Raw genomic sequence first — 20,212 nt, 5'->3', positions numbered from 1 at the left:
ACAGTGTATGAAGGTATCTCAGTGAGGTGATCCAACACACCGCAACCACTAGTATCGACAGGTAGAAGATACAACAAGCGAAATGACAAGACATGGACATATATATGATTATGTACAGCATTGAACACGACTTTTGCCCTCCCGATATGTTTCGCCAGATGCCATGTACATGAAGTCTATGTAGAAACGAACCCAAAAACAATATGCTGCGAAAAGAAGAAAAAGTCTATACTTTGATGGTGTTGTCCCCCGAAATCCCCTTCAAAGCCCGGTAGAGCTTCTTATGTTCTTCCAAGAAGATAAACGTGGCAATGGTATGAGGACCCAGCCGAATAAAGCTAGGCACCCAGCCGCGGAAGACCCACGCGAAACCCTCCTTGCGGTAGATATCTCGTAACAAGCCCAGGAGGCTGTGGCCCCGGGTTTGCGTCGGTGATGCGGTCATCACACGGGTTTTGATCACGTCGACGGGACTGCAGACGGTTGTCGCCACGAATCCAGCCATAAGGGACGCAGTGAAATGCGTGACGAGGTTATCCGACATTCCGAGCTTCTCGAGACAGAGACGCTTGAAGGAGTCGTAGGAGGCGAGTTGTGAGGCTGTCATCAGCACAGCACGGGTCGCATTCGGCCACACGCCGCGGAAGAGACTCGCCGCGCCCTCCGTGCGAGTCATCTGCACCAATCCGTGGAGTGCATGCTTGTAGTTGCGCCGTTGCGCCGGGGGGAGCGCTGCGTCGTGCTGCATGCGCACGTTCAGAACGTCGGCCGGGTTTCCTGCAAACCCGCCAATGAAGCCCGATGCGCAGGCGATTGCGACCAGGGTGGGAAGTCCGGGTGGTGACGAGGACGAGGTGAAGCGGGATTTGAGCTCTTCGTAGATTCCGAAGCGGGTGGTAGAGTAGGATATTTGGCGGAGGATGGCCGCAGAGAGCTACAGAAGGGCACAGATGTGAGCGACTTTCTTTCTTTGCGTCTTCCTAACCACGACCCATGCAGATATTGTACATACCCCACTATACAACCCCAGGACTCCATTATGCTTAAGGATATGACCAAATGTTCCAACCATCGACGTAGGCGCTCCTGGCCCACGTGTTTGCAAGCGAACCTGTATTTCATCGGCGCATCGATCAGCGTTGTGTACACAAAACGGAAGGGGACGGGTGAGACGAGCGGTGCGCGCAGACTATAAGGAGGTATACCTTTACTGCAAGTTCAATGTCAGTTAAAGCCCTCAAGAATACATCAAACGAGCCATTGCGAAGGACACTCACCAAGATCCAAAGGATGTGTGACCATTGCAGCAAAGCATGATGCAGAACCGCCAAACCAAAAAGGATAATGCACTTTTTTTACAACAGCCCTCGCGGGCTGCTGAGATTCCTCCAACTTTCCACTTCCAGCCATCTTGATCAACAAGATGTGGACATTCCAGCCATAGACCAAAAAGAAAAAGAAAGAGCGGAGAGTGGTGGTGTCGTATCACCAAGACAGCAGTGTTAATGGCCGCGGTAAGTCGTAATTCTAAGACTATGTCAGCCAGAGGGGGCCTTAGATAAATTCTGAGTCGGCGATAGATCAAGCCTCCGAGCCCTGCGTGCTTCGGCAATGTCAACCGATCCCGGGTCGTCTCAGCCAATCAGAGCCTCGGTTTTGGGGGGTGTCATGCAAGTTCCATGTAATAACCCGTAATATTACTGTATTTCAGTCCGCAAGAAGTTCAAATAACCGATACACAAGGCGATAATCGGTCGATGTCGGTCATACTTTTGTAATTGGAGACTATAGGGACATCTAAGCCTGTCAAGAATATTAGCAAAGGATTAGCTGACCATTTAAGCCGGAGGAATGCCTTGCGCGAATGCAGGGTACTGGTAAAAGCGAGATTATAATCTAGAATCCTCAAATGAGGACGGAGACCAACTGGCGTACCATGATCTATATCTGACGTATGGGGCTGCATCACAAGTACCGTACTTTAATAGCATATGATGATGGCTTTGGTTCTATAATGTCAAGATCTCATAGACATTGTAATTAAGTCTAAAGTACCTCCTACATTTGTTCATAGCACCTTGAGAACCAAAAGTACATATATCTGTGAAATTGGTGAGTGAGTGATCCGAGGAGTGAGCCGAGCAAATTCCGAGTTATCTCAGAACCATACTCCGTACGGCCCAAGAATAGGTACGGACAGATTCGATGAAATGGAACTTATATCCCTCTTCGATAAGGTAGAGACATATTACCGCTGAGGTTCTACAAGGATCTGCGGTGAACCCTGGACAACTTCGGATTGCGGCTACTGCATCTCAGCGACCAATAACGCATCAGCCAACTCAGGTAGCCTCGTGAGGAGAACCCAGCATGACATGCAATGCTCAATCGCAAGGCTCTTGGGAACAGGCTGCAGTACGTAAGGCCCTGGTAGACCTCTTAAAATACCGCAGCCATCAAAGCCAGAGGCCTGCCATACTTATCTTGACAGAATCATTGTAGATTTTGAAAGTAAGCGACAATTCTCGTCCACAGTCGATAAGGCTAACAACGTATAAGCCCGCCATTGAGCCACTATGGTATCACCCAGCGTAGCTGAAGGTTATCTTCCTCCTCAGGCTCCTTCCAATGCAACTGTTCGGCGGATCAATTTTGTCAATACAGATCCGCCTATTCCCCAGTACAAGGATTATAATGCTGTCATTATCGACAACATCCTGACGGAAGAAGAATGCAAAGAGTTACTTCGCATTGCAGAAGCCTCGACTGTGAAGGATACGTCTGGCTCTCCCACATGGGATCGCGCGATGATCAACACCGGAGGCGGGGGGCAGGTACTTGCTACAGTCCAACGCAACTGTGGGAGAATCATTGTCGATACCCCTGAGTTGGCGGACAAGCTGCTTGCCCGCCTGATGCCATTTCTGAAGGAAGAAGGGGTTGATCACATCCGCAATCAGCCGCTTGTGACTGGTCTTGAAGGAGTAGGCAAGGCATACAGACTCTGCCGGCTGAATGAGAAACTGCGGTTCCTGAAATACGAGGGTGGTGAATACTTTCGCCCTCACTGGGATTCAAACTACATCACACCGGATGAGGAAGAGGAGTCCTTTTATACTCTGCATCTGTATCTGAATGGCGATGGAGAGCAGGATCTGGAGGAGTTGATGCAAGCGAGTAAGAAGGCGGAGACGGATCCTGAGGGCAGCCTCAATACGGATCCATCGGGCAAGCTCCTAGGAGGTGCAACATCCTTCAGTGTCGGCTATGGAGAGGAAGATGGCATAGTTCGAGTCTTTCCTAAGACAGGGTCAGCGTTGGTCTTCCAGCAGTACCACTTGCTTCATGCTGGGGACCTTGTATTTCGAGGAGTCAAATATACCTTGAGAACCGATATGATGTATCGCGAGGTAGCGATGATTTGAGGATTTCAACCGTCATTAGCATAGTTATCACAATATTCCGTCAGTTTGAAGATGACTTTCATTATGCGAACTATATATTATTGAGTCGGACGACGTCTTATCAGCCACGCTTGATCAGATGAACGATCTCGAAGAACATATAATCATTTGAAATATACATTCAACATGGCATTTGTAATTTTATTCCGAGCCATCTATGAATAATGAAGAATAATCGCAGGCCAAAAGCGACGCACTGCCGAATGTATAAACACCGGCGACTCTTTTCCCCGGGCCGAATTGTTGATTTCCAGCTTCAATCTCCGCAACCAAGTACTATCATATCAGCCATCGTCCGCTAGTGATCCACTGGACACTGAATAAAAGCCATGCGTCTGTTGGCTACCGGAAGGGCGCTACGTGCCAGCAGTGGCAGATGGTCCGTCGTGACCCCTCGCCAGAGCAGTCGCATATCGATCTCGCGTCTCGCCGAGCCTCTTACCGTCACCGTTACGAGGAGAAATCTGAGCTCGACAGCGAACCAGAAGACAGAAGAAAAGGCAGAGACGAAGCAAAAAACTACGGCTCGTTCATCGCCATTGCCTTCGCAGTCATTGACCATTGAAGGCCAGACCTACCATACAGACAAATGGACCAACACCCCGGACACAATCCTGTCCCACGTCGGACGTCGGCTATACCTCGACGAGAACCACCCTCTAGCAATCACTCGCAAACTGATCGAAAGCCAATTCCCCGGCCCGGTATACGGTAACTACTCGGAGAAGAATCCCGTCGTATCAGTTGCGCAGAACTTCGATGTCCTGGGCTTTGCGCCGGACCACCCGGGCCGCAGCCGGACGGACACATACTATATCAACGACAAGACCGTGCTCCGGACACACACCAGCGCCCACCAGCAGGCGTACTTCCAGCAGATCAACCGCAACGAGGCTACCCGTCCGGAGGAGGTAGGGTACACAGTGGTCGCGGACGTGTACCGGCGCGATGCGATCGACCGCAGCCACTACCCCGTCTTCCACCAGATGGAGGGCGCCATGCTGTGGAAGCGGCCGGCCACTGACCCGCTCAAGCACGCCTCGCGCACCGCCGCAGCTATCATGGAAGACGTGAATCGCATCCCCGCGCACGGTGTCCCCGTCGAAGACCCGAACCCGACCATCCACGCCGAGCGCAACCCGCTCCAGGCCGAGCACCACACCGCCGAGGAAGTCGAGGCCGTCGCGGCGCACCTCAAGCGTTCGCTCGAACGCATGGTCATCAAGATCTTCACCGAGGCCCGCAAGGCCACTGCTGCCGCAGACGCAACCGCACAAGCGGAACCTCTCAAGGTCCGCTGGGTGGAGGCCTACTTCCCCTTCACCAGCCCGTCCTGGGAACTCGAAGTCTTCTGGCAAGGCGACTGGCTCGAGATTTTAGGCTGCGGCGTCATCAAGCAAGACCTGCTCATCAACTCGGACGTCCCGGACCGCATCGGGTGGGCCTTCGGGCTGGGCCTCGAGCGCATCGCCATGCTCCTCTTCAACATCCCCGACATCCGGCTGTTCTGGTCCCGCGACGAGCGCTTCCTCTCGCAGTTCAAGGCCGGCCAGATCACCCGCTTCGAGCCCTTCTCCAGGCATCCCGCCTGCTACAAGGATGTGGCGTTCTGGCTGCCGTCCGCGGCCGTGAGCGGGGGCAGCGCGGCGGGTGGTGCTGTGCCCGTCCACGAGAACGATATCATGGAGATTGTCCGCGGCGTTGCGGGAGATCTCGTCGAGGACGTACGGCTCATCGATGAATTCACCCATCCCAAGACGGGCAGGAAGAGCATGTGCTACCGGATCAACTACAGGAGTCTGGAGCGCACCCTGACCAACGAAGAGACTAATGGACTTCATGAGAAACTGCGCGAGAAACTTGTCGGCCAGTTGGGTGTCGAGTTGAGGTAGTAATGGCCATGAGAAATCAAATCATCCTGTATTATATTATAGAATTACTACGCTTCCAAGGTCCATACATATTGTATATTACTATAACAAAATGATACCGAATCTCATCTTGGTCATTAGATTTTCCATTTTCTTCTAGGCCACCCACCCGTATTACCAGGGCGAGATGAATGAAGTTCATGCAACATGGTCATCCACATCCAAAGCCAGACTTCCAAACGACATTGCCCTTTCTCAGGGTGTATGAAAGCGGAAAACATGCCGCTGACTGTGAGTAGTATACAATAAGGAGGAGAGATTTGTGAAAACACAATCAAAAACAAAAGCCCATACGACGGGAAGACAACCCGGACGCCTCCAGTCGCATGAAGAAAATCCTAAACAAAATAGCTTATGCCCTTATCGAAGGACGATGAATGCATTACCCCATCATGACGAGAAAGACATGTCGTATATTGTACAAGGGAAAGATATGGGAAGAAGAGTGGCAGCAGGGGTCGAATAAACGCAGCCTGTTGAGTCAGGCATAGCGGATGTCGTGACGATCCAAGTCTAGTTGTTCTTGACAACGCCGACCTTGGCAGCCTGTGAAGACATTGTTAGATTTCGGAACAAAAATAATCAATTGAGGGATGACTTACTCTCAAAACTCTGCCATTGAGCTTGAAGCCCGTGGTCTGTGTGTGGATGATCTCGCCATCCTCTCTACCCTCGACCTTGGTCATGAATGTGGCCTCATGGACGTTGGGGTCGAACTTCTGGGGCTTGCCGTCCTCAGTGGGCTCACTGGGATCGAATCTCTCCAGACCGTGCTTCTTCAGAGTATTCAGCAGAATGTTCTGGGTCATCCGCAGGCCGGACACGAGGTCCATCAGCTCCTTGTTGGACTCGGTCACTTCGGCGTCGAGCTTCTCCGCGGGAACAGCAAGGAGAGCCCGGTCGAAGTTGTCAATGCTCTCGAGCAGGTCGACGGCGAACCGCTGAATGGCGAAGTTCCGGGCATTCTCCATCTCACGCTTGGTGCGTTCTTGCAGGTTGAGGAAGTCTGCAACTGAACGCATGTATTTGTCCTATACGCAGATTAGCACCTGCAAATGGGTTGGCTTCCATCGCAACAGCGGATGTTCCACCAAGCATAAAAGTGGTTAATACCTTCAGATCAACGATTTCCTTCTGCTTTGCCTCCAGTTCCTTGCGGAGGCTCTCCTCTGAGGATTCCTCAGCGGCTCCATTCTCCTTGGCCTCGGTCTTCTCAGCGTTCTGAGCTTGGTTCTCTGTCGAGTAGAAGCGGTAGGTCGGCTGCCGAACAAACGGCCGAACAGACTGCAGCTGTGATTGCAACTGTGACGTGCGGCGGATGACTGAGGGTGTGGTAGATGTGGCGCGGAGAGAGAGAACGGACTTGGCGGCCTGGGCCTGTCTGAGGAAAGTTCTTTGGAACATGATGGAAGAGAGAAATTTTAGAGATGAGGAAGGAATATGGAGGTTTGAAAGGGGGAAAATACAAGCAGTGTGAAGCTGTGGGAGAGCCAGTTCTTTTCCCGACAGAGAAACAGAACTTTCGAAGCTATAGGCATGGCATCACCTGACCGCTTACTGTTTTGGGCCACGGTAGGGGATCTCGGGCCGATGGAGAGAAGAGAATAGACCATCATTATCAATAGTAATGATGATGGTCTTGTACGGTGCATGCCTGTTACTGAATGTTGTGCATATAGAGACAATGAGGGTACTGTTTATACTATGTTAACCTCAAAGATCTAGTCTGGCGCCTTCGAATCAAGAGCATGGCTACACCCTCTGCACTCAGTATAGCCTCGGAGAACACGCCTGGGAGGCAACGATAACCTGGAAGGACATTTAGGCGGATTGTAGCGAAATCAACTGTGGACGGTGACTGTCAAGTAGCTACGCGGGTGAAGGCCACTATCAATCAGCTTCCGTTAACTTCCCTCTGAGGGCGATTATCCATACCCTTTTCGAGACGTTTTCGGAACTTATCATGGCTTCTTGTTGGTCAATCATGCACATCCTACCTTGAAAATACCCCACAATGCCTGAGCAATGCTTTATAATCGCAAACCCCTCAATGCGACTGAAGAACAAGTGCTGTCAATTGAGCCTAGCCGAAACAAGCGCTGCCGAAATGCCTCTAAGCTACGATCCTGAATACCACAAGGCCACAGTCGAGTTCTTCTCGTCTAGATCAGGCCCCAAACCTGCAGTGCACGATGTTGCAACTAGGAGACGTAACATTACGGCCAACTACGAAGCCATGTTTGAGAAGCTGCCTATGGCACCTGACGTGGAACACAGCACTTACCCAGTGAAATCGTACGACGGGCATACCATCCAAGTACATCGGTTCTTCAAAAAGACGTCGACGCCAGCAGCCGCTGGTCCAGCCGTGCTACACACCCATGGAGGCGGTACTATACAAGGCGCTGTTGCGCTGTTCGTCAAGCCTCTTTCCATCCAAGTCCAACAGACTGGTGTTCAAGTCTTCTCGGTAGACTACCGATTGGCGCCTGAAAACCCTCATCCGACGCCAGTGGAGGATTGCTACGCTGGACTCACTTGGCTGTACGAGCATGCGGAGGAGGTTTCCGTGGACCGCAGCCGCATAGCCACGATGGGTGAGAGCGCGGGGGGACTGCTGGCGGCGGGAATCACCCTGATGGCCCGCGATCGAGGATTGGCGCCTCCGATCGCCAAGCAGATCCTCATTTATCCCATGCTGGATGACCGTAACACGGTGCCCAATCCTGAACTGGAGCCTTTCGCGCTGTGGGACTGTAATGATAACATTACTGCCTGGACTGCGCTTCTTGGGACCGACATTGGCAAGGACAATGTCTCACAGTATGCTGCACCCGCGCGCGCAGTGAGCGTGCAAGGCCTGCCGTCCACGTACATTGATGTCGGCGAACTGGATATCTTTCGAGATGAAGATATTGCCTACGCGGCCAGAATCGCATCCGCCAACATCAGTGTAGAACTACACGTGTACCCTGGCCTACCTCATGCCTTTGAGGTCTATGCTCCGCACATTGAGGGAACGAAACGTGCCACTGCGGATCGATTCAGAGCTGTCCAGACGCTTTAGATGATGCTGTCCAACCAGGTAATATTGCATGCGACTTGCTGTGCTTCTTTGAGTTTAGCAAGGCGTTTGTCCAAGACGTTAGTGTGCGGAGCCCGAAGTGTAAATATCAGAACCAAGCTGCATCCTTTGCGGTCAGTATTCCGCATTCCGCAGTCTATACTCTTGTAGTCGTGGCTATGCCATACAACGTCCGCTGTCCCGAAGACACTGGTCCGGACTAAGCCAAAATCGGTGTCTGCCAAGCAGCACTGCTTTTTGATGACAGTAGGCAGACGAATTAATCTCTTTGATCATTGAGAGTAAGAATCATCATAACGGAGACCTGAAGGCATTGCGGGCCTGGTTAAGATGTTGAGCCTTGGTGACGAGGGCTGAGCATCTGAGGTACATACTATAAGGATAGTCCAGGTGACTGACGACATTCCAAAAGACATCGTCAAGAGCAGATATTGGACCATGTCAGATCAGATAGTGAAATTAGAGTTCCTCGGCATGATCATGACCGTTCATCAAGAGGAATGTCATCATGCCAAGTAACCATGAGATTCCGGGGCTATGAGAGGAAGAGGTATCTAGGAGGGTGGTGACCAGCCACTTGCGTCCTGCCGAGCCTGCATCAAGCCAAATTGATCAGAGATATGTGCATCTGTCGATCCATCATCTGTCAAAGCCACATGAGCGAAGAACTATCGAGCTCCTGGCAGTTACTGGCATACTGCTGTTTTCAAACATCACATCCACTGAAGGGGCGGAGCAGCGGAGCAGACCCATAACTCCGTCCTGACCCAGAAATCACCACTGAAGCAACGCGGAGAAGACCCGCCTAATGATCTGGTCAGCAGAAATGTACTCATAATTCCGACTAATTCATAAGCTCCATAATAATGGAACGTCAAATGATATGATTACCATGAATGTTGGTTGTAGTCAAGTGAGAACCTGCCAGCTTTGGCATAGGGGTTGTAACCTTCCCTTAGGCGTCGGAAACATTCAGCCGATCGATATCATAGTACAGATAAGTCGACGACTACTGAAGTAACTAGTGGCAATCGTTACATCCACGATCTCTCTCTGCAAGTGAAGATAGTAGGCAACGCCGAGCATAGGAAGTACAAGCCACACGGAGAAGCCCACTTGTGGGATTGATTATTGGCGTGGCAAAGCCGCACCGATCGAACCAGCGAGAAATTACCCCAAATAGGAAGTGGATGTTTATACGACAGTAATGCCTGGATGGATCTTCAGGAACCAAAAAAGAAAAATCAAAGCAAGGTAGAGATTCGGTAGATCCCTAGTCTAGAATTATTGTCTCTGTGATTACGACGAACGAGGCAAGTCAAAGCCCCCATAGCGGAGCCCAGGGGAGGCCGCATCCGAAGGCCATGGCGATACACTCATGTGTGTTTGGCTGCGCCTCACCAACAACTCTTGGGGGGGTTTGACCCGTTTCTCTTTTAAAAGGGCTGGGAGCGGAACGTTGAGTAGTATTTTGCCATTCCTCATCAACTTCAAAAAGAACGGACAATCTCATTATTAAGTTTTCTGCCGATCAAGGTTTTCTCTTCCCCTGAACCCTCCATCAGTCGCCATTTGCGGCCTTAAACTCGGTGGCAACCATCCGTCATATACAAAAGTTGCTTATCCATCCGCCATCTGCTCATCTTAACAACTGAAACTTCCTCGCACCTCTGCACCAACCAATTCAGATTGCAGATAACAAAGAAATCAAAACAATCATGGCGGACACCACAACAACATCACCACCACACTCCCTCCCTCAGTCGCCTTCATTACGCGCCCACAGGGCCTCCCACTCCTCCTCATCATCGCGCCCAGCTCTCTCGCTCGACCTCTCCAATCTCCCTGCTCTCTCACAGCCAACTCCCCCCTCAAACACCCTCCTGATAACCGACCTCCACGATCTCTACCTCTTCCAACCGCCCTCCCTCGCCTCCATCCGCTCGCAAATCGAAGCCATCGCCCCCCTAAACTCCTTCTCCCCGCTCCCCTCCATGCGACGCATCGTCTGCTCCTTCCACTCAGAAGACGACGCCCTGCGCGTCCGCAAACTCCTCGACGGCCAGTCCCTGCTCAACCGCAACGTCCGCACAAAGATCTACTTCGGCGAACCGACCCCGCTCCTCGACGGCGGCCGCCCCAAGCTCCTCGAGGCCCCGCACCTCGACAAGCTCTTCTTCATCAGCCCGCCCCCGAGCCCCCCACACGGCTGGGTCATGCGCACCGAGGAGCCGCCAAACAAGGAGGTCCACGCCAGTGATCTCGCCCAGGCGCTTGCGCAGCTGAAGACGGAACAATCTGCTCCTGTCTCGGGCCCTGTGGACCCCGAGACGCCCATGTCGATGTCCGACGAGAAGCGGACGGGGAGCTGGCCCGTCGCCATGTCGGGGCAGCGGAGTCGGAGTAGTACGCTGATCTACAATCCCGAGGATCATGGTGGTAGTCCCGGTTTACCGGCCGTGATGGTCGAGGATACGACTGTCGAGGCCGACGATGAGGATGTCGAGATGATGAGTCCCATCGACGTGTCGGTTAAAAAGCTGCCGCCGAAGACGGCGCGCCCGCCGGTTGAGTTGATGCATTGATTCCTTTTCGTCGGTCTTTTTTCTCTCGATGCATTCGGGTGTCTTTGTTCCTGATAATAATGATAATTGGCATGCATGGGGTATTTTGTATTGCTATGGTAGCATTTCGGTTTTCAGTGACTGTATCATCATGGAAGGCGTCTCGGTCAGGGTTTGATTTCGACAAGCATTGTTCATGAACCGCACTTTGCTCTACATGTTTACTCTGACACGAGACTCTGAGCTAGAACACATAGTGTCATACATACGAATTGGTCGAAACCACTGCATTGCTCCTTTTTACGTAGATTACCCTGCTAGTAATACCTCGTAGAGTATAAAGCGCGCATGTCTCACGGTAAATGTACCTCCGTGCGCTATCAATCAAACAACACCACCGCACAATCCTTGAAAACTTCCTTCCCCAGCACAGCGGCAAGTTCGGCGATAATGCCCTTGACGGATTGGGGGTTATCGATAGGCATTCGTTCCCACCCTACAAGGTCCTAGAGTCCAGCTATGTTAGCAGGCCAGCTTGGATGCGCCAGCACTGGGAGCGTCTTACCATCATATGAACAAGCGAGCCCTGCACGAGGAGGAGCGAGTGGTCCAGATCTAGCGTCTTTACCTCATCGAGAGTCATGACTCCGGGCATGTGCAGGTCAAACAGAGACATCTCCTCGTCGTTGATCTCTTCCTCTGCCGATTCGGCCTCCGTAGACTCTGGCAGGCCCTGCGCGGCCAATTGTCTGTCGCGGGAAAGCGACACGTAGCGACGCTCGTCCAGCTTCTTGGTTAGCTCTCCGTCAAGCGGGTCCCAGGTGTAGCTCTCGGGGTCTGGGATCAAATTAGCATTTCGTTGTTATTGGCTCCGATGTCATCCTTACCGAGGACGTATTGTGGTCGAAACGCGCCCTTGTAGCGCATCTTCTGACATGTGTGGATGTAGTATCCTGAAGTCGTCAATCATGGTACAACTTTCTCTCCCACTCACAAAACCATAGTCACCTACCCATATAGTAGTATTGGTAAGACCCCTCCAGCGCAAGAGCAATCTCTCTCATGGCGCTGAGCTTGCCAAACTCCCACTGCTCATAGTCCGGATCATAGCTAGAGTACTTAGCTACAGGCTCAGAGACTGGCCATGGGGTTTAAACTCACAAGATGTAGACAGAGCTCACACCGCTTGGCATCAAGTCCAAAACAGCAACCGCTATGAGCTTCCCATCAAGCCGGTAGCATTGATGCCATGACCCTAATTTTCGTTCCGCAGATTTAGCATCTGCGGGAGACCTTTTGATGCCTGAGCACAGAAAACGCTTGAAGTCCTTCTGTTTCCATTTGGATACATCTTCTTTGTGGATTTTGGTTTGATATTTGACGAAAAGATCGAACCTTGGGACTCGGTTAGCCTACGAAATGATACCAGGGCTCGTTCGATACTGACTTTGCCTGGGAAATAGAGTCTCCCTCTATGTTGACCTCAAATCGATGGGCTGGCTCCAGCAGTTTCTTCGTCTTCGGATCAATGGGCCTCTTGACATTGCTGTACTCGGCCTCATGAACCGCAGTAAGCAGATCGAAATTGCATTTCCGATGTTTCTTTTCTCTGAACACAGGATAAAGTGTAAGTTTATGCGTCCATGTTACCGGCAGCGTTTCATAGAAAACTACAAATACTCACTCTCTCGTTTTGGGGCACAAATAGGCTGCCCTACGGATGTAGTCCGGACCCAGAACGAATTTGTTCCAGCGGTTGACAGCCTGGCGTTGATCCTTTCGCGGTTTGAAAGCGGACGCTTCAAGTCTAGAGTTTGCATCAAGTTCAGTCCCGGCGCCCAATGTCACAAAGCTAGCGAAAAGGACGGGGTATGCACCTTATCGTATAGTGCGGACAACATGACCTTGGCAGATTCTGCTTATAGTAGAGCGTTCCAGATCTAGACGAAGGTTAGCAATGCGTTGTGAAGGTGATTGCATGTTGACTGCATGCAGATGAGCGAGTACAACCTTCTCCAGCCGCGATTGACGAGGATATCGTAATGTTCCGGTCGTACTGAAACAGAACTAGTGTAGTAGGCAGCACCTGCATATACTGATCAGCCAAGGCCTCGAAGCAGGGCTAAGCGAATGATGGCAGATGGGAGGAAGTGGGGCAGGTGACCAAAAAAGACACACTCACTTCCATTATCAGATTTGCAGTAACCACATGAGTTGCGCTGGTATCCTGTATGCGGATCTTGTTAGTCATACGGACAGTCATAGTAAGCCATGAAGTGGAGGACGAAAAGCAAAGCGCTCCAAGCGGTGTGTGCTCGATCAGGAAAATTATCCAGATACAAAGCATCAGTAATGGAAGCCAAGGAAACACACAGAGAGCAATGGTACGGCGGATGAGGGGCAAATACAATAGAAACCATCGAGGGAGGGGCAGGGCAAGATGAAGCGGATAGATCACGACCAGTGATGGGGGCACGGGGAAAGGCACACTACTCTGACTGGCTCCTTACCTAGAGGTCGGAACAGTGACAGCTGCCTCGCGCGTTCGGCGTCAACGATGGGATCCAGAGTCTCCACGGAGTCGTCTTCTTCCATGTTGAGGCAATGTGTAAGGCGAGTAATAGTTCAATCGGATCGTTCAGAGACAAGATGGCGATGGAAGTAGCGGATCAATTATATTATTGCCAGCGCTCAAGGCGGGAAGAGAAGAAATAATGAGTATTGGAGCTCTGAGGCGGCAAAAAAGACTAACAACGGTGAGCTGGTCACGCTATACTTGGATCCGACGACGATGTTTGACCATAGAATGGAGAACGGACTGAGATGTTGGGTTGTTATCCCTGTTGTCGTTGTTATCTACCTAGTAGGATAGAGAAAATCGATTGCTCACTACTCTCCGTATGGCCAGTCAACTGGTATAATTTAATACCGGAATGGAGCCTCAATGAAGCAGCCTTAGGTATCTATCCTCAAGACCACTTGGGTCGCAAGCAACGTCTCGAAGAGTAAGATACTTGAGTTACCCAGCCTGACACGTAGATAGGTGCTCTATAAAGAGGTATTCGAGATGCAGAACTCAGAATCCGACTGTATGTTGATTTGCCAAGCATGACTTTGGGATGACATTTTGACTGGCGGGCAGGATGAAGAAGCAACCCATGCAAGTACAGTCCAGCCCAAGGGCGTTCATGATGCTTCTAGAAGAGGCTAAAGCCCTGTCGCTGCACATGTAAGGACCAAATCATCCTTGTCATTTCTACTGGTTTCTTGAATGTGGTGCAGGAGGCTTAAAGGTGACTTTGACTCTACCTGAAGTTATTTTCGCCACTATAGGTCTCCGGTTCCGGGATCATGGTAAGCAAGAATTTGTCCTTGCATCGCTTATATAGCATCTGGCTATGAAATGTGAACATATTAGATTTTGCGCTCTTCCCTCCGATCCAGTACCATCATTCCACAGCATAGACGTTTAGAGCTTCATGGTACCTGGCGGCCGAAAGGGAGAAAGCTTCTATGTCTTCTATGTTTCTGTAATGTATGGTCAACCTGTGTATGGCGTACTTACAATACATACCTACCTGTATCACAATACACTGTATGTAATTATGGTCACTGTACAGAGTACCTGGAGCTGATTAATTGGCAACCACAATCTAACCTTTTTTGCATGTCTCGAGTTGGAAGTTGGCCAAGTGTCAATCTTCGTCAGCTGGAGTGGTCTTTATGGACTGCTATGGTGAGTGTGAGGACTCATGATTCTAGCTGAATAGGCTTTTCGAGTCTAAAGGACAATTCTTAAAGCACTATACCCAAACTTTTGATACTTGATTCACGAGTGCCACTCAAATGCATTACTACGTCTACATGCATATTCAAGCAAGTGACATCACGTGCGAACTTCCCCAACGTCCACGCATTATGACCACCGTCATTTGTCTGTGCTAGCCTGCTAGGATCTTGGAGAGATTAAGGATCCGCACTGACTACAGATCTTTGCTGCGTTGTCTCGTCTAACTCCAATTGCTACTACAGCGATCCTCAAGCCTCTGGACCATTGCTGGCCTACAGATCTAAGCACGTCCCTAGGCTTCTGGCTCTCACGAATTATAAGTTTACAACTCAACCAGCCACTGCAGAAAAGCGTACAGTACTCCCCACCAAGCTAGGTGGAACATTCAGTATGTACCTTGTATTGTATCGGTACTCCACGAGAATTCAAAAGGTTCTCCAAAGCCATCATCAAGATGTCTGAGTGTGACCTGTGACCTCTGCTTGAGAGCTCCTTCAGCATGCTAAAAGGTCACTCTTGATGATCGGGATCTCTTGGACCAGACTGGTTTGCTGTGCCCCGCATCCGATGCTTGGATCGTCGTTTTGAGTGGCTAATGTATGCAAGTGTGCTCCTGCTTTCTGGTACCCAATCTAGTCTACAGCCCTGGTTCGAAGCATAATAATAAGCTGGACCCATAGGTACGAAGGGTAAAAGGCATTAATGTAAATTAAACGAGGTAACAGGAACGACTAAAAGCCCTAGAGGCAAGACGATGGCGGAGTTAAACTGATTTAGTTCGGGTCTTCTCCGACACAAGAATACAGAAATTAGCATGCGAACAGACCATTCAATATTATTCAATCTCTCTTTGTAGATATCATCTAAGTTTAGACGCTTCATTTTCGAATGGAATCAAGCTGCTCTGTCAGCCCTTTCGAAGAGTGGATGGTACGTTCCCGCCATATGCTTCTCTCATCCTCCGTATATGACGATAGTCGTCGGTTGTCTGGTGAGACAAAGACAGTGCCTTAAACTAGTTAAAGTAGACAGATTATGATTATTATTCAGATCTCTGCAGAATATCTTCGGCCGTTTATTCCATTTATTTTACTTTGATTATATTTCAATTTTTACTATGGAGTTAAGCTAGACAATTTTATCCATAGGTAAAATCCTATCTCTGCCCTAGTCAGTACCTGTGTCTCATACCCAAGTAGCAAACCACAGAGTACATGCACCATCGCAGTTGAGAAGGATTAGACATATATGGTGTAGAGGCGCCTCTGCTCCTCTATGTTAGGCACTGGAGTTGCTGTACACAACTAAAGTATCAACCTGCGTAGAGGGCAAAAATAAAGCAAGCCCTGGACCTCAGTACTTGATGACGGGAGACGAAACTTACTTGGGTCGTTATCGTATTACGGTCCGTATCATACCACCATTCACACCTCGACACCGCAAATGGGATGACCTGCATACGACACCGAACTGGAACTGTACATTCCCGCTCTGGGAGAGCACCCTCCGGGACTAGATTTAGAGATGGTGTTGTCACCAAACCACGGGCCTAGGGGGCCCTAAAAGAATCGTACCTTAGTACTATGGTAAGTCGGTCAATACCTGATGGTATTATTATTAGTGTCTACCACTTGGACAGTACCTTAGCCAGCACCCGACTGTAAGTCAATACCTTACCAGCACGTACACAATACCCTACCTTACCTAGGTAGGGGTCTCCGTACTTCCTGCCGGACCGCGCCGCCATTATACCAAGCTGCCTCTGAGACCCTCCCCCTCCGCTCCTCTCACACTCTCTCCCATTTCCTCTTCTATCCTCCTCCCTATTCTATACTTATTTCTCCTGAATGATGTCTATTGTCACCTTCACATCTTCTTTGAGGTTCCCGTCCGCTACGGGAGTGAACGGGAATACCTAGTTCCTCTCTTCCATCTCCGCAAAATTATTCTCAGTCGCCCCAAAAAATTTCCCTCGACCGCCTCGTCCCAAAAAGAAAGACGGCAAGGTCAACGGTCTGGGGAATACACTGATTCTCTCCCCTAAACGGCTCTTTACTGAGACCAGGGCTCCTGTTTAAATCCTCCGGTCATTTTGGAATTGAGCAGCTCTCAAGCTCTAGCCGAAACCCATATTTTTTCTCCCCTTGTCGCCTTTACCATTCTTTTACCTTCTAGTGCCTAAAAGATCACGGCATCAGCTGTCGTTGACAAGCGCTCAATTCCTTTCCTTCCGATCCCTCTACAAGCGTTTTCACAAAGACGCTTGTAGATTTATATAGATGACAATGTCGAAAATGGCGGAACAATCTCGCTCAATGGAGTCCCGGGTAGGGCGGAAAAACCAACGTGAGTCTACCGTCCCTAGAGGCCTGCGGACGTCGTTCATGCAGGAGCTCAGAAATGTCGTCATCAACGACTTCCACACCCGACAAGAAGCTAACTTATCTGGAATCCTTAGGCTACGGCTCTAAAGGCGAAAGGCTCGTGGCGGGTGTCGTCCCGCTTTCTCATGACAAAACGCGGGTGCTCATGATTCAGTCCGTAGGAAGTGGTGGTTGGGTCCTCCCCAAAGGAGGATGGGAGACAGATGAGGCACTTGCGCAACAAGCCGCTTGCAGAGAGGCTTGGGAAGAGGCCGGTGTCATTTGCACGGTCCACAAGGATCTGGGGTTGATCCCAGATATGCGCCCGTCCTCCGTTCTGACGTCGAGTGCCCCCAAGGCCTCGTACCAGTTTTTTGAGGTGACGGTCGATCGTGAAGAAGACCAGTGGCCAGAGATGCACAAGCGGAAACGGCAATGGGTTACCTATGCACAAGCCGCCGCCGCTCTTGCAAGCCGTCCTGAACTCTTGGAGGCTTTAAATCGCAGTTCTCTGAAAAGATAGCAGAGAAGTTCTGTCTTTTCTTACCTCCGCCAGGCGAACCGAAAAGATATGATCAATCGCTGCTTGCCAGCGTTTTGATCTTGTTACGAACTGATACGATTTTCCACTCAAAACATTCGACTCGTTTGTCTTGGTTTTCTGCTTGCATCTGTGTCATTCGGGGATTTTTTACCTGTCATGGTCAGTCTCACAGCCTCGGAGTTCTGAGTCTTTGTATCTTGTTGCTTGGCACAAGCGGGCGGCGGCTTGATGGCTTTGTGCATAACTCGGTTTCTACGTGCTCATCACTATAGAATCTTCGACGGTTCGTCAGTATAGAAGGTTAGACGCACAGCTTGATAGTGCTGTTGCGGACAGACGAAAAAAGCCAAGTTTTGGTGCTGGTGCTGTTGCTGTTGCTGTTACCTGGACTTGACTTGGGATTGCACACAGGTCCTTTGTGGAAGCTTTGTCGGTGGGCTACTTGATACCAACCTACTATCTGGCCTAATTCTGGTTGTTCAGCGGAAGTCAGGGGAAGAGGCCACAGTCAGGATCTCTATTGCACTGGGATTGGTGATGCCTACTGGATCAGCCATCGAGACAGTGACGCATTGATTTTGCCGAAACTGTTGCTATTTGGCCTTGCTCCTCCAATTTTTGGATCGTGAATCAATACCGCAGAATTAGCAATCCTGGATCAACGTGTAATATCTAATGGCACACAGTACACCCATAGCAGGCTTCCTGTACCTTTGGCTTCTATGTATTATAGCTTGAAAATCTCGCAGAATTCAACAGTTGAGGGTTAGCCCCCTAGTGTCTAGACTTTCTCAGGAACGTACTTTGCGTCAGGATCTCTTAACTAACAGCATAGAGTGCAAGGATTATGAAAGTGAGTGAATGTATCATGTAGCTGGTTGACTGCTTACTAGGCTGCTGCTCATAATGCCTAATTAGGCAAAGCGCCGAAAGGCGGAAGTGCATCGGTCAAAGCCAAACCCCGAGCTCCCTGCTGTCACCAACAACCACTGAACAAAGTCTCTTTTTTTTTTTTTTACCAGAGACTTTATAAAGCTACAGTTGCAGGGCCAGGCTGTGGTTCATTAGAATCGCATGAGTCGAGTATAGCATCCAACTACGGAGAAACAAGAGGGTGGCGACCAGCAGCACTGTGTCTTTATCGCCAAAATGGATTATGAGATGGATATTGAGCCCACTGGGCCCCAGGTGACCGTGAGAGAGGTGTGTTCGAGCTGTCTCTGAAGAATGCTGTATCAAACAGCCCTTCAAGAGAGGACAGTGCTGATGGGTTTTCCCCCAGGCCGAGCCATACCGCGTCGATTTCAAACTCAGCTCCGTCGATCTCGCCTTCGCCAACTCCCTTCGCCGAGTCATCCTCGCCGAAGTCCCAACGATGGCCATCGACCTGGTCGAAGTCGAAAAGAACACCTCCGTACTCCCCGACGAATTCCTCGCCCACAGACTCGGCCTCATCCCCCTCAACTCGAAAAACTGCGACCAGGACGTCGAGTACACGCGCGACTGCGAATGCGAGGACCACTGCGCGCGCTGCAGCGTTACGCTCACACTGCACGCGCGCTGCACAGGCGACGAGATCATGCCCGTCTACGCGCGGGATCTGGTCGTCAGCGGCGAGCGCGCGAACGAGTGGGTGGGGAGCCCCGTTATCACGGATCCGGAGGGGAAGGGCCCTCTAATCTGTAAGCTGCGGCGGGGGCAGGAGCTCAAGATGACCTGTGTTGCGAAGAAGGGGATAGCCAAGGAGCATGCGAAGTGGGCGCCCACTGCGGCGGTTGGGTTCGAGTATGACCCGCACAATAACCTCCGGCATGTGGATTACTGGTACGAGGAGGATCCCATTAAGGAATGGTATGTTATTCTTTTCGTTCTCTTCTGCACATCGCTCAGTTCAACACTGCGAAAGCAGTCGCTAATGATTCACTCAGGCCCGTCTCCGCAAACGCCGCGTGGGAACACGCCGCGCCCCCCGACCAACCCTTCGACTACGACGCTCAACCAAATAACTTCTACATCGACGTCGAAAGCATCGGCAACCTCGACCCGGACATGATCATCCAGCAGGGCATCGTCGTCCTCCAACGCAAACTCGCCACCGTCATCTCCTCCCTCTCCGGCGCCGGCAACGGCGGTCGCAACGGCCTCCCCGAAGACGAGGACATGATGGGCGTCCGCAGTCCCGACGCCTACGAGCCGCCAGAGGGCATGGATGGCGGGTTCACCGCATATGCCAACGGCGGCACGAGTGCCTGGGGAGCCAGCGCGGCAACTCCCTACGGTGCGACGCCGTACGGTGGCGGTGGGTACGGCTTTTAGGCTGTAGCCCTTTTCAATCATCCCGAGCTGAAGCTAAAACTAAACTGAAAATGAACACGAAAAGTGATTGGGGCGTGGGGAAGAAAGCGAGACTTCTCTGTGACCTACTCAAGCATCCAAAATGGAGTTCTATGGTGTTTTGTCTGGTTTTACGG

The 20,212-nt window shown here is 50.8% G+C and overlaps 9 protein-coding genes across 9 annotated transcripts; 6 read left to right on the top strand and 3 right to left on the bottom strand.

Annotated features, from left to right (window-relative positions):
• Window positions 1-226: 226 nt before the first annotated feature.
• Window positions 227-1,315, bottom strand: ALT_3793 (mitochondrial dicarboxylate transporter; the record flags this gene model as incomplete). Its single annotated transcript, XM_089599638.1, has 4 exons — window positions 227-934; window positions 1,013-1,042; window positions 1,096-1,210; window positions 1,278-1,315. 4 exons carry the CDS (start codon window positions 1,313-1,315, stop codon window positions 227-229), a joined length of 891 nt encoding a protein of 296 aa, XP_089455976.1.
• A 1,261-nt stretch (window positions 1,316-2,576) lies between these two features.
• ALT_3792 (uncharacterized protein) lies at window positions 2,577-3,425 on the top strand (the record flags this gene model as incomplete). The annotated part of the gene is made up of 1 exon (XM_033563293.1): window positions 2,577-3,425. One exon carries the CDS (start codon window positions 2,577-2,579, stop codon window positions 3,423-3,425), a length of 849 nt encoding a protein of 282 aa, XP_033419184.1.
• A 368-nt stretch (window positions 3,426-3,793) lies between these two features.
• Window positions 3,794-5,356, top strand: ALT_3791 (phenylalanine--tRNA ligase; the record flags this gene model as incomplete). The annotated part of the gene is made up of 1 exon (XM_033563294.1): window positions 3,794-5,356. One exon carries the CDS (start codon window positions 3,794-3,796, stop codon window positions 5,354-5,356), a length of 1,563 nt encoding a protein of 520 aa, XP_033419185.1.
• Window positions 5,357-5,908: 552 nt separating this feature from the next.
• On the bottom strand, window positions 5,909-6,799 carry grpE (mitochondrial nucleotide exchange factor MGE1; the record flags this gene model as incomplete). The annotated part of the gene is made up of 3 exons (XM_033563295.1): window positions 5,909-5,941; window positions 5,998-6,426; window positions 6,509-6,799. The coding sequence occupies 3 exons, from the start codon at window positions 6,797-6,799 to the stop codon at window positions 5,909-5,911; spliced, it is 753 nt and encodes a 250-aa protein (XP_033419186.1).
• Window positions 6,800-7,409: 610 nt separating this feature from the next.
• Window positions 7,410-8,462, top strand: ALT_3789 (alpha/beta hydrolase; the record flags this gene model as incomplete). The annotated part of the gene is made up of 1 exon (XM_033563296.2): window positions 7,410-8,462. One exon carries the CDS (start codon window positions 7,410-7,412, stop codon window positions 8,460-8,462), a length of 1,053 nt encoding a protein of 350 aa, XP_033419187.2.
• A 1,736-nt stretch (window positions 8,463-10,198) lies between these two features.
• cbpA (putative calcineurin binding protein) lies at window positions 10,199-11,065 on the top strand (the record flags this gene model as incomplete). The annotated part of the gene is made up of 1 exon (XM_033563297.2): window positions 10,199-11,065. The coding sequence occupies one exon, from the start codon at window positions 10,199-10,201 to the stop codon at window positions 11,063-11,065; it is 867 nt and encodes a 288-aa protein (XP_033419188.2).
• Window positions 11,066-11,424: 359 nt separating this feature from the next.
• On the bottom strand, window positions 11,425-13,639 carry ALT_3787 (arginyltransferase; the record flags this gene model as incomplete). The annotated part of the gene is made up of 10 exons (XM_089599637.1): window positions 11,425-11,550; window positions 11,610-11,881; window positions 11,932-11,997; window positions 12,057-12,154; window positions 12,206-12,439; window positions 12,492-12,653; window positions 12,729-12,851; window positions 12,922-12,984; window positions 13,055-13,130; window positions 13,555-13,639. The coding sequence occupies 10 exons, from the start codon at window positions 13,637-13,639 to the stop codon at window positions 11,425-11,427; spliced, it is 1,305 nt and encodes a 434-aa protein (XP_089455975.1).
• A 3,595-nt stretch (window positions 13,640-17,234) lies between these two features.
• On the top strand, window positions 17,235-17,720 carry ALT_3786 (NUDIX hydrolase; the record flags this gene model as incomplete). Its single annotated transcript, XM_033563299.2, has 1 exon — window positions 17,235-17,720. One exon carries the CDS (start codon window positions 17,235-17,237, stop codon window positions 17,718-17,720), a length of 486 nt encoding a protein of 161 aa, XP_033419190.1.
• A 1,170-nt stretch (window positions 17,721-18,890) lies between these two features.
• Window positions 18,891-20,057, top strand: ALT_3785 (DNA-directed RNA polymerase II core subunit RPB3; the record flags this gene model as incomplete). The annotated part of the gene is made up of 3 exons (XM_033563300.2): window positions 18,891-18,944; window positions 19,024-19,592; window positions 19,670-20,057. 3 exons carry the CDS (start codon window positions 18,891-18,893, stop codon window positions 20,055-20,057), a joined length of 1,011 nt encoding a protein of 336 aa, XP_033419191.1.
• Between the last annotated feature and the right edge of the window lie 155 nt (window positions 20,058-20,212).

This window comes from Aspergillus lentulus (assembly GCF_001445615.1).
Source record: "Aspergillus lentulus DNA, contig: Alt08, strain: IFM 54703, whole genome shotgun sequence".
In the NCBI taxonomy this organism is placed as follows: domain Eukaryota; kingdom Fungi; phylum Ascomycota; class Eurotiomycetes; order Eurotiales; family Aspergillaceae; genus Aspergillus; species Aspergillus lentulus.
The sequence above is the reverse complement of the archived record's forward strand: the minus strand, read 5'-3'. Positions and strand labels throughout refer to the sequence as shown.